Raw genomic sequence first — 12,443 nt, forward strand, 5'->3', positions numbered from 1 at the left:
TTTTATCTTCAGAGCACAGAGGGAGCTCAAAAGTCTAAAAGACTAGCTCAAAAGCAATTGAATGGGAAGCATCAAAAGCGTACATCAGGGGGAAAATGATAGCACATTCGTCTAAAAGGAAAAAAGAGGACATGAAGAGAATAAAGGAATTGGAATCAGAAATCTGGAAATAGAACTATCAAAACATTTCTCAGATAAATTATATCGAGATATATGTAAGCTTAAGTTTCAACTGCAAGAAATTTATAATAAAAAAGTGGAATATGCTTTATTTAGGCTGGGGACAAATTTCTAGGGGGGGGAGATGACAGGCAAGTTACTTGCCAGGCAATTGAAGCATCCTACAATGTAATACCAGCAATTAACAAAGGTGATGAAATAGTCTCTTTGACAACGGAAATAAATGAGGTTCTACAAAGAACTGTATACATCAGACATCAATCCCAAACAAGAAGAACTGACAGAATTTTTCTCTAATATTAATCTCTAATCAATCTAGATTGGCACCTGATCAAGTGGAATTATTAGACAATTTAATAACAGAGAATGAAATCAGGACTGCGGTTTCAGGTATGAAATCAGGGAAGTCACCGGGCCTCGATGTACTCCCTGTGGAATATTACAAACAGTATATAGATACCCTGGCACTAATATTTCTAGAGATATATAATGAAGCTTTTACATTAGGAACCTTCCCCCCAACATTTAATGAGGCCTTAATGTCAGTGATACCTAAAAAAGATAGAGATACTACTAATCCTGCTAACTACCGACCTCTAAGTCTGATATTGTAAGATATTAACTAAGATCCTGGCTACACGCCTGGAGAAGGCCTTGCCGAGCATTATACACACTGACCAGTCGGATTCATGAAAAATAGGTCTTCGACGGACAACTTGAGAAGATTACTACACCTGATCTGGCTGAATCAGACAGAAAAAGATCCAGTCGTTGCCCTCTCACTAGATGCTGAGAAGGCATTCGACCGAGTTCAGTGGGAATTTTTATTTGCAGCCTTATCACATTTTGGATTTAAAACAGCTTCATACAAACTTATGCTCAACCGGATGAACAATAGAAACAAGAATAAGGCACCGATCTGATTACCGTGATTACCTTCCTCAGAGTGTATCTAACATTATAATCTGCTGTATGGATATTCTACCTAGTTATGTAACTATCAACATGCCCTTTATACGAGTGGTTTTATTTATTTATACTGTATTTTTATTTTATTCTTGTTTGATTTTTTTTATGCCACTGATTGTCCATGTACTGTGTATAACAAGAAATGTCTCACAATGTAAAATGCTGTACTGTCAAACACCAAAGAGAAAAGAAGATAGATAGATATTTTATTGTCCCCAGAGGGAAATTATTTTTCACAGACTGTCAGCTACTGATGGGTTGAAAAAAAACAAGACTACATTGATAAAGAAGGGAATTCATGACGTAAATATTGTGCACACAGTACCTCCCACCCCAAACATCTCATTACGACAGTCAGTAAAGAACATTTATAAAATGCTGTTTAGAGTTCAGATTGGCTGGGTATAGGGCAAACATGATATTCATGATTATGATGTGCTTGTATGTTCCCTAACTAAAACCCATGATCATAGACACTACGTATAGATAATGTCTGAATGATGATCAATGACAACTGGAATCTTGCACATTTCTTTTTAGAAAGCCTGTTTTTAAACATTTTTGCACGTAAATTATAATGATTCGTACCAATATAACAACAATCAAAGACTTCATAATAACTGGATTCCCAGGACTTCATCGAACATATTATGGACCAGTGTCTGCATTACTTTTGTGCACCTATTTTGTAATTTTTGTTGGAAATACTCTTATTTTAGTTTTTGTTGGATTTGAGAGACGTCTTCATAAGCCAACCTATCTGATTTTCTGTCACCTGGCAATGAATGATTTATTATTTGGTACAGTGACCTTACCAAAAATAATATCCAGATATTGGTGGGATGACAAAATAGCATCTTTTGGTGCCTGTTTCACTCAGATGTACTTTGTGCATTCCTTGGGAGCAATTAATTCTCTCCTTCTGCTGATTATGGCCCTTGATCGTTTCATTGCAATTTGTCTTCCTTTCAAATACCCAGTTATTATTACAAATAACGCTATTTCTATTGCTTGTGGGTTTTCATGGATTGGGACATTTGTGAGGATGATGGCAATTGTATTACATGCCCTTACCTTGCCTTACTGTGACTCTAACCTCATTTTGCAATGCTATTGTGACCACTTTTCAATTACAAGGCTGGCATGTGGTGAAAATGTTAAATATGTTGTGAATGTTGCTTTCGGTTTTGCAATGTTTAGCCTCCTGCTCCCACTTTCATTTATATTGTTTTCTTATTTTTCTGTCTTTGTAGTTGTTTTGAGAATACCAAACACAGAGGGCAGATACAAAACCTTATCAACTTGTACACCACAGTTATTAATTTCCTGCCTATATTACCTTCCTAGATGTTTTGTTTATCTGTCTAATGTGATAGGATTTACTTTCAGTTTGGATGTCCGCATTTCCCTCATATTGTTGTACAGTCTTCTTCCTTGTGCTGTTAATCCAGTTATATATTGCTTCAAGACCAAGGAAATTAAAGATATTTTGATGAGGAGATTTAAAAAAGCTACCGTTGGAATGAAGTAATGCATACAGATTATGTGCATTAAATTCTATATCTGTGTAACCTATGAAAATCTAATGCTCAACTATTCTACAGTAATTTAGATTTACAAACTTCTGCTAAATGTCTTATATTCAGTATAGTGGTATGGATTAGCACTTTTGTAGATCTGCAAACTAAGTTACAATACAAACCTTACTGTCTGTAAATTTTTTAGGTACATTTTCATGCATTTTAATCAGCGTGATATTTTCTTGTGAGTTGAAAATAATATTTACAATACTTTAATGTCATAACTATAACTTAGGGACATGTTTAAATCTGTTTGAAAATATTTTAGTTTTGTTTGTTTCACATTGAAAAATGAAAGGTATCTCCAAAAACATTCTTAAGATATATTCAATATAAAAGTTCTCCTCGTTGTCTTAATAAAGAGCATTACATTTGATAAATAAAATAAAAAAGTCTATATATATTAGCTTAATTTTTTAGGACAAAACATTTAGGGAAAGTCATTTTCTGGTCAAGGCTCATTAAACACAGACTAATTTGAAAATTAGTTTTTCAACTTTCTTGATGAATGATGTATGAAATGAAAAAATGAAATGAAAATAAAATAATGGAGAGAAGTATATTAGGGGTTGTTTTATTTTTATGTTGTTTTAATTAAAAATTCATCTGATTTGTTTTCTTCTTTTATTAATATTGATTTTTTTGTTTCATCATCTAAGCTCGTCTATGTTGAAAAAAGTAAAAGAAAGTATATGTAGATAGGGTCTACACTGCTTTATGTTGTTTTAATATGTTCCTTGGAAAAAGAAAAAAAAAGAAAGTATGATTCACATTATGATCCTTTGAGGATATGTTAGGTGCGACTTGATAAAAGGCTGATATTACCTGGCACCCAGACATTCAAATTAGTTTTTTGATACTGAACGCCTTCTTCAGACTTACAGAATTACACAGGGAAGAGCACCAGTGTCATTTGATACTTTTTTCATTGGGTACTGTTGATTGCATGGCATGTTAGTGGTATATTCTAATAACTAAGCAATTCATATTTTAAAAGTCTAATCAGCCCTTTTACCTTCCAGGTGTTTAGTTGTGCTTTGGCTCTGATAAGACTTTTGTCCTTGCCAAATTATGATCACCAACGAAACAAAGATGAAAAGCTTCCTGATCCTGGGATTCCCTGGACTTGCACAACAGTATTATGGACTTGTGTCAGCTGTGCTTTTTTTCTTTTACCTAGCTATTGCGATAGGAAATATTTTCATATTAGCATTTGTGATGTGTGAGAAGTCCCTCCAAAAACCAATGTATCTGATCTTCTGTCACCTGGCCCTACATGACTTAACATTTGGCACTGTGACTGTCCCAAAGATCATATCAAAATATTGGTTTGGCAATGGCGTAATTTCATTTCATGGTTGCTTTACACAGATGTTCTTTGTTCACTATTTAGGATCGGCACATTCTTTTATCTTATTGGTAATGGCTCTTGATCGATTTATTGCAATTTGTATTCCACTGCGTTATCCTGTCCTTATCACAAACAATATCATATCTGTGCTCTGTGGCTTTGCCTGGTTTATACCTCTGCCACTGATGGTATCTATTGTACTCCATGTTCTCACATTACCTTTCTGTAAAACTAACGTCATTGCACAGTGCTACTGTGATCACATTTCTATAACAAGTCAGGCATGTGGTGATGATGTTAAAATAGTCACGTCTCTGTGTGTAGCCATGTTTTGTCTTCTGATTCCTCTTGCATTTATCTTGTTTTCCTACATATCCATCATTGTGGGTATTATGAAAATGTCCAATGCTGCGGAGTAGAGGACCTTTATCCAAGAGACAAAGCCAGAGCTGAAGCCAAATTTACTAAGCGCGGTGAACAGATAATCAAATTCAATTCGATCAAATGCTTTGTGTGCATCAAGTGAAACAACAACCTCCGGTGTGGGCCCTGGGTCTGAATAGATGATGTTGTAGAGGCGGCGAAGATTTCCAAAAGATTGTCTACCTCTTATAAAACCTGTTTGATCAGTGTGAATAATTTTATGGAGTACGACCTCCAATCGCAGAGCTAAAACCTTTGCAAGAATTTTGTTGTCACAGCAAACCAAACTGTCAGGCCTATATGAGTCACACATAGTAGGGTCCTTACCATTTTTCAGGAGGACTGAAATTACCGCCTGAGACATAGTGGGGGGTAATGAGCCCCGCTGAAGAGCCTCAGCAAAAACCTTGCATAACACTGGTGAAAGTTGTTTTGAGAATTTTTTATAAAATTCTAGGCAAAGTCCCTTGCCTTGATCGGATCCGCAAAGCTGTGCCGCTGGCCGTCAGACTTGGTGGTAATTTGCAACACCGCCGGGTACCTCAGCCTGTACTCGACCCCACTGCAGCCCCTGAGGATGCCCTTAGCTTCTCTAAAAGCGTTTCGTTGCTGCAGCACAGTCTGTGTGTAGTCCGGGTAAACCCTGATCCTATCCCCGTCCAGTGTTATCAGTTCCTTAGCCTTGGCTGCTTTGCGAAGGATTGCCTCTTTTTCCTGGTAGTAGTGACATTTAATCACAAAAGCTCGAGGTGGTTGGTCGTCTCCAGGGCGTTCACGCAAAGTCCGATGAGATCTGTCGAGCGTTGGGCAGGTGTCCAGGCCCAGCGTGTCACGTAGCAGCCCTGCCATGAACTCCAACGGTGCTTTCCCGGCCTCCCGCTTCTCCCTCACCCCGGTGATCCGGAGATTGCACCTCCTTGACCTAGCCTCAAGGTCTTCGTTTTTATCCGACAGTACTTTAATGTCCCGTTTCAACCGCTGAACCTCGTCATCTAGTGTACAGATGGCATCGGAGTGGTTATTGCACGCTGTGTGCATACTCTCCACTTTGTCCTCCAGTGTCTTGGTCCGACTGCTAACTTGTTCAATGCTACCTTTTAGCTCCTCTCGCAGCAGGGTAATTTCTCGTTTCAGCTCCAAAGACTGACTCTTAGTGTTCTCATCCATCTTCTTAACCAAATCGTCCTTAAGACACTGGATCGCCTGCAGAATAGTGGCATTTGATGAGTCGCTGTTGCTGATCTCTTGGTCGGTGTTAGCATTAGCGCCATTTCTAGCCTTAGCACTTAGCGCAGCGGACCGTTTTTGCTGAGATGAAGCCATTGTTAGCAAAAATATATATATCGGGCGCAAAAAAGAAGAAAAACTGTGGTAAAGCCGAGGTAGACGTAAATAATGAGATGGTAGGCTAAACTGTAGTTAACTTTGATTCATCTAAATATAGCTAATATATACAAAATACACAGGTCTGACGAGGAGCTCAAGAAAGTGCGACCTAACTCGGCACCGCTCATACCGCCATCACAAAAAAGTAGGTCAGTTTCTGCCAGAGCTGTTCACAAGTCATTTTTTACAAGTCCAAGTCAAGTCTCAAGTCTTTGAGCTAGAGTCCAAGTCAAGTCTCAAGTCTTTGAGGGTCAAGTCCAAGTCAAGTCTCAAGTCTCTGGTCAAGAGTCCGAGTCAAGTCTCAAGTCTCTCGCCAACACTAATTCAAATTCAAATTCTGACCTTAGAGCTGTACAATCTTTCATCCTGATCAGTTAGCCTTGCGAGCACCTGCCCATGTCTGTTTTTGTGGTGTGCTGTCACTGAAGTTTGTATGTATGTATCTGTTTGTATGTTGAGATGCCCTCTCCTGAAACTGTAACCAAATCTACCTTCGACTATTACCTTGACCTAGACCTTGATATAGGACAGTATGAAAATGTACCAATTGTAGGTTCACTATAGAGAATCTACTGCAATGTGATGTGAAGAAACATACACTAAGAATTATTTCAATTCCATAACTGTATTTTCTTCAACAAAAAAATAATTATTTTAACAATGTTGTAAAATATAACAAAATGAACAAAACATGAACATCACAGAAACACTGCAGTTTAACACTGTGGTACAAACACATGTTCATTATTTTTTTCTCCAAGCTGCCTTTTATCTGCTGCTTAACACAACACACAGCAGGGAATGTGTGAGGATATTATAAAATATATATATAAAATGACCATAGTTAACGCAACGTTGTGTTTTTTAATAATTAGTAGCGGAGCCACTAAGTTAGTGGCACTAAGCATAATAAGAGTTGCGGTGGTTTCCTGTCTGAGCTTTCAAAATAAAACCTTTGCTATTGTGCGCTTCTTATTATTATTAACAAACAAATTTGGGGCTTGTCAATTACGGGAGAAATGACGGGAGGGCGGCGGGAGATGGTTTCGAAATATGGGAGAACCAGGGAAAACGGGAGTGTGAAGGCATTGTATCCAAACGTAATGATCTGAGGCACTCCTGCTGAACTTATCGCACTCGCCATTGTCGATGTCTGATACTGAAGATGCGCGCTTCACACATGGCGCATGCGCGTGGCATGACGTTGGTGTTTACATCTAACTCAGAGCCAGAGATCATACAAAAAGATGAATGACAGATAAATAATGAGAATAATAATAATAACATGAAATAAAGGTTGTTCGCGAGTCTCGAGCCTCGAGTCGAAGTCAAGTCTGAAGTCTTTTGAGGTCGAGTCCAAGTCGAGTCTGAAGTCACAGTTTAGTGAGACTTAAGTGCAACTCGAGTCCGAGTCGCGAGTCCGAGTCCCCAGCTCTGGTTTCTGCCCAGCAACAGGCTGTCAAGGTCAGCAGAGTCTCTACGGTTGCTACTGCGATTTGAGAATCTACTTGGAAAAAATGCTCAAAATGCCCCAGAATTTGGCTTCTGACAAGGTCCCGAACAATTGCAAACTGTGAGAAAACCGTAACTCCTGTCCAAAAAACGAAAACACCGTGAGAGAGACAGAACCTGGCAGATTCTGACAGTGTTTTATTTTTATTATTTTATTCAGATATTCCTTAAAATGAGCGCGTAAGCTCAGTGCCAAGACAGAGTGAGATTCTTTTGAAAAAAAACAGACGATTACATTACAGTCAATGGGGAGCAAGACAGGTATTGCCGCCGGTCTTGGCCCCCCTGTTTAAATTTTGTGCAGACCCCGCCTGTCAATGTCACATTTTATGAATCCCAACACCTATGTCTACATTTTGACAAAAAAATATTTGTCTCCTTTTCACGGTTTGGCCATGAGCTCGAGTTAAAAATAAAAATTAAGTGCATATTTTACTGCTTCTCACACTCAAGCTAACTGACGCTTCCACTTTAACTTTGAAGAAAAAGTGATTTCCACTCCTCGTTTGACTGCTCATAGTTTGAAAAGTTTACATGTTATGTAAAAACTGTTTGGTGTTTTGGAGAGAGCACAAGTTTTCCTAGGTTTTAAAGTTTGAATCACATTTCTACGTGCAGGTATGAGAGAGCTAGGTGACTCTGAAAAAAGGTGAAATTTTGTGGTTTAAAAAAAAAATTCCCATTCATTTTCAATGGAGAAATTTCCGGTATTTTGGGAATAACTTTGGGAAAAATTGGAGTTTGGACATTCTGAATAATAGCACCCATCTCCCGATCGACCCGCACGTTTTGATGTATATATTGTTGGGGTTTTCTCAAAGCTGTGGGAGGAGTTACGCGCCGAAATTTGGCGGAAGAATAAGAATAAGTATGGTGAAGAATAATAGATGCAACAGGCACTCTCTCAGCAGTGTTACTGCTGAGAGAGTGCCTCGGAGCATAGAACCTGTGGCACTAACTAGAAAATTCCAGGGAAATTTTGAGTGCCACGGGCTGTGGCGCAGTCGGAAGGCGCGCAGGTAGACGTCTTCATACGCAGGCTTTTATTTAATTAGTTACGCGCCGAAATTTGGCGGAAGAATAAAAAGAAGAAGAATAATAAGTATGGTGAAGAATAATAGATGCCTCGGAGCATAGCACCCGTGGCACTAATAAGAATAAGTATGGTGAAGATTAATAGATGCCTCGGAGCATAGCACCCGTAGCACTAATGAATGACGCCCCCAAAATACCATATAAGGTCAGACGACCTTGTGGAGAAGCTCCATTCATGAAAATGGCACTAAAGACTTAGAATAAGAACTTTACGAGTTCTCAGACTGAGGTCCCGCTCTCAGAAATAGATCAACAGAAACACATTATTATTTAGTGTTAGTGGTGGAATTAAAGGTCCTGAGAAAGACAAAGAATGAGGAAAAATGACCCGTGCTGTGAACGCTGTATCAGCTGTTGCGCGCACCGTCACAGAAATAAAAACAAAAGTGACTGAACATGAATTATGCCAGAGGATGTCATCAGCCAAGGAGTTAAACTTACTTCAATAAGCAATATTTCAATTAAATGAATAACAGTTATTAATAAATAGTCAGTTTATATTGTGGAAAAGAAGCTGTGGACAAGTCGCGTTGTAGTTTCTGCCGCTAGTATTTATATTGTAAGCTTGCATTATATCATAGTTTCAATTGTCAATTTAAATGACTGATATATCTACCTAAATTGTTAAATAGCCTACTTCTTAATACTAAATAGCCTAATAATTTTACAAACAGAGTAATGTCATCATGATTATGGATTCAGAAGTGCAATTTAATGAACGGGACATAGTATACACTTGCTCATTGCCTACATCCCCTGTAGTTCACACCCATTACTGAGTCTCTAAAATACTGACAATATAACATACGCTCAGCCTGCGGATCGACATTATTCATTTCTCTGTTAAATGGTAGTCAGCATACGGTGATGTTAAAAAGAAAATCCAAGTCAGTTGATTCTGAAGCTCAACTGCTGATGTTACACGTGCTGCTGGACTGCTGTCAGCACAGACCTTCTAACACCCGGGATGACAACGCAGGGCAAGCCGGCAGAAGAAGTTGGTGATGAGGGTAACAGTTCAACAGCTCGACCCCTCTGTGTGTTTTGTGCTGATAAACTACAGTAGGTTACATCACTCTATAGAGTGTAGAGTATAGCTACTGTATCGTGCTTGGCTAGATTGTATCATACAGTGTTGTTTGGTCTTGATACCCATGTGGAGGTGTTATGTGTTTATCATAAGTGATTATCATATATTGCTTATATGAAAGCCGCAAGTGGCGATGGCGGGCCCTCGCTCACCCATGCCACCGCGGGGCCTGAGGCATGGCGGGGCTGTGGCGTGAAGCAGAAAGTGAGAAAAAACCTGGAAGGAGGCCAAAAATGCAATGTTTCGTTCATCCAGTAAGGGGCAGTCACAGGTAGTTACACATATGGTCTGGTGTGTTCAGGGCGGCCACTCATCAGTCATGTGAAGTTTGGAGTGAATTGGACAAAGCATGAAGGAGTTATGAGAGGTTGATGGTTCATCCACCAGGGGGCAGTAGAGTGTAACAAAACACAAGCGGTTGCGTTCAGGGTGGGACAGTGATTACACATGTGAAGTTTTGTGGAAATCGCACAATGATGATGTAAAATATGGCACTTCCTGTTTCCACTAGGGGGCGACACGAGTGAGATCGCCTATGAGCAAATGGAGACGTTGAGGTCGGCACCCTGGACCTGTGTACCAATTTTCATGATGATACGAGTTCAATAAAGCCATCAAAAAGCCAAACGTATTTTCATGGCGAGGAATTGATGGTCGCCGCGTCGCCACACGGACGCCATTACTCGTAGCTTCACAGTCTTCATAATGTAGCTTCACCAACTGGTTCTGAATGAAGTTGATGGGGCAAAGTATGTCATTTTCGACCATGTGCGACCACCCAAAAATATCACCAATTAATGTTTGGGCCCTACTAGAATGACACAAATTCACTAGGGCTCTACCCCTTTGGGGTTTGATCCTGGACAAAATGCTAAGCCCAAATTAAGTGGCACTACAGTGATATATTACAGTACACTCATGCAGCTACTCTACTGTTTTACAAGGTAAGATTCACAATTTAAATCCTCCACAGAACACATGAAATGACACTGTGGTGGCTTATATTTTGTTTTAAGTACATGAGTATATTAACACTTCCATGTTATTTATTGTTTTTTTCTCAACTTGTCACATCAAATAACTCTGTGATTTCTTTTTGATAGGTTGTTAATCAAGCAATTATGTTCTACACTAACACAACAAGGATAAAACATTTCTTCATCCTTGGATTTCCTGGACTTTTACCAGAGTATTATGGACCTGTGTCAGCCCTGCTTTTTGTGCTCTTCCTAGCTATAGCGGTGGGAAATATTTTAATTTTACTGTTTGTTAAATGTGAAAGGCCTCTTCACAAACCGACATATCTAATCTTTTGCCACTTGGCATTAACTGATTTAGCATTTGGGACTGTTACTCTACCAAAGATTATATCAAAATATTGGTTTGATGACAGCATTATTTCATTTTATGGTTGCTTTGCCCAAATGTATTTTGTTTCTTCACTGTTTCTGTGCTTTGTGGAATATCATGGTTTATGCCAATGTCATGGATGGTGGGTGTTGTTTTTGATGCTCTTACATTGCCATTTTGTAATTCAAACATAATTCTGCAGTGCTATTGTGACCACATAGCTATAACAGGACTTGGATGTGAGAATGTACCAAAAGTTCAGGTTGTTGCTTTGGGTCTTGCCATGTTGAGTTTGTTGTTGCCCCTGGGTTTTATTATCTTTTCTTACTTTGTCATCATTATTGCTGTTATAAGAATGTCCAGCTCTGAGGGACGCATCAGGACTCTGTCTACCTGCGCACCACAGCTTCTTATCACAAGTCTGTATTATATGCCAAGATGCTTTGTGTACTTGGCAAATAACGTTGGATTCACTTTCAGCGTTCCAGTTCGCATTGTTGTTGTAATGCTGTACAGTCTTTTACCTGCTGCTGTCAACCCGATTATTTACTGTTTCAAAACAAAGGATATCAAAGAAAACTTAAAAAAGAAATTCTATAAAAAGAAAATTAATTTCTTCACAAAAACTGGATGAATTTTCAATCCAGAAAGGTGCACGTAATAAAAAGTAGATAGTAAGAGAATGTGCAGTTATTGAAATTATATTATTTTCTAATTTTTGCAGGTTTTTATTTTATTTTATTTTTGCTATGTCAAATGAGTCATTTGGCATTCCTTTAAGTTTTAGAATCAATTTTAAGATTTTGCTGATAACTTGTAAAGCAGTGCATGGTAAAGCTTCAAGTTAAACAGTCCTTCAGAGCTATGACACAGCCTGAGATCTTAAAGCGGGGGTCTCCTTGTTGCCCCAACTACATGTCATATTACTGTTGGTGACAAAGCATTTTTAGTCTGGGATATTCAGGTTTTGATCTCCTTTCTTGCAAGTTACCAAACATGTTTCTTGAATCACATCTTGACAGTCACTTTTACAATAGAGCCTTCTAATTAAACCAATTAATTTTTCAATATTGCCTAGTTTAATAATGCTGTAAATTGTTTACCGTTATCGTATTATTTTGTTTCCTGCTTTTATATTTTGCTACTTTATTATTTAAGCATAATTGTATTTTTTCTCACTGATTTGCTATGTTTTACTGTAAAGTGCTGTACCTATGTAAATAAAACCTTTTATTATTATAATTATTGTTGTTACAAAAAATTAATTAGTGTAGCAATTATGGATTTATAACATATTATAAGATATTAAAAAGCTCTCGTAATCAGGGGCACTACCTTCGGAAGAAGGAAATATTTAATTGGTTGTTTGATGATGATGAGTTGTAGGGTTGACAGACATTTATCTGCCCAAAAGCTCTTGCAGGTTGATGACCGATGGAGGGAAAGTCCAATTTAACTAGTTCACTGTTTAATAACTTTCTGGAGAGATATCAGCGTTGGCCACACG

The 12,443-nt window shown here is 38.4% G+C and overlaps 1 protein-coding gene and 1 pseudogene across 1 annotated transcript; both read left to right on the top strand.

Moving 5' to 3' along the window:
* The first annotated feature begins 1,726 nt into the window (after nucleotides 1-1,726).
* LOC133980998 (olfactory receptor 52E8-like) lies at nucleotides 1,727-2,680 on the top strand. The gene has a single exon (XM_062419884.1). The coding sequence runs from the start codon at nucleotides 1,727-1,729 to the stop codon at nucleotides 2,678-2,680; it is 954 nt and encodes a 317-aa protein (XP_062275868.1).
* Nucleotides 2,681-10,707: 8,027 nt separating this feature from the next.
* LOC133980999 (olfactory receptor 52E8-like) lies at nucleotides 10,708-11,570 on the top strand (annotated as a pseudogene).
* Nucleotides 11,571-12,443: the final 873 nt, after the last annotated feature.

This window comes from Scomber scombrus, chromosome 5, assembly GCF_963691925.1.
Source record: "Scomber scombrus chromosome 5, fScoSco1.1, whole genome shotgun sequence".
NCBI classification, from domain to species: Eukaryota; Metazoa; Chordata; class Actinopteri; order Scombriformes; family Scombridae; genus Scomber; species Scomber scombrus.

What these genes read in the sequence shown, in the direction of transcription:
- LOC133980998 (XM_062419884.1), top strand. Translation starts at nt 1,727, where the DNA reads ATGATTCGTACCAATATAACAACAATCAAAGACTTCATAATAACTGGA.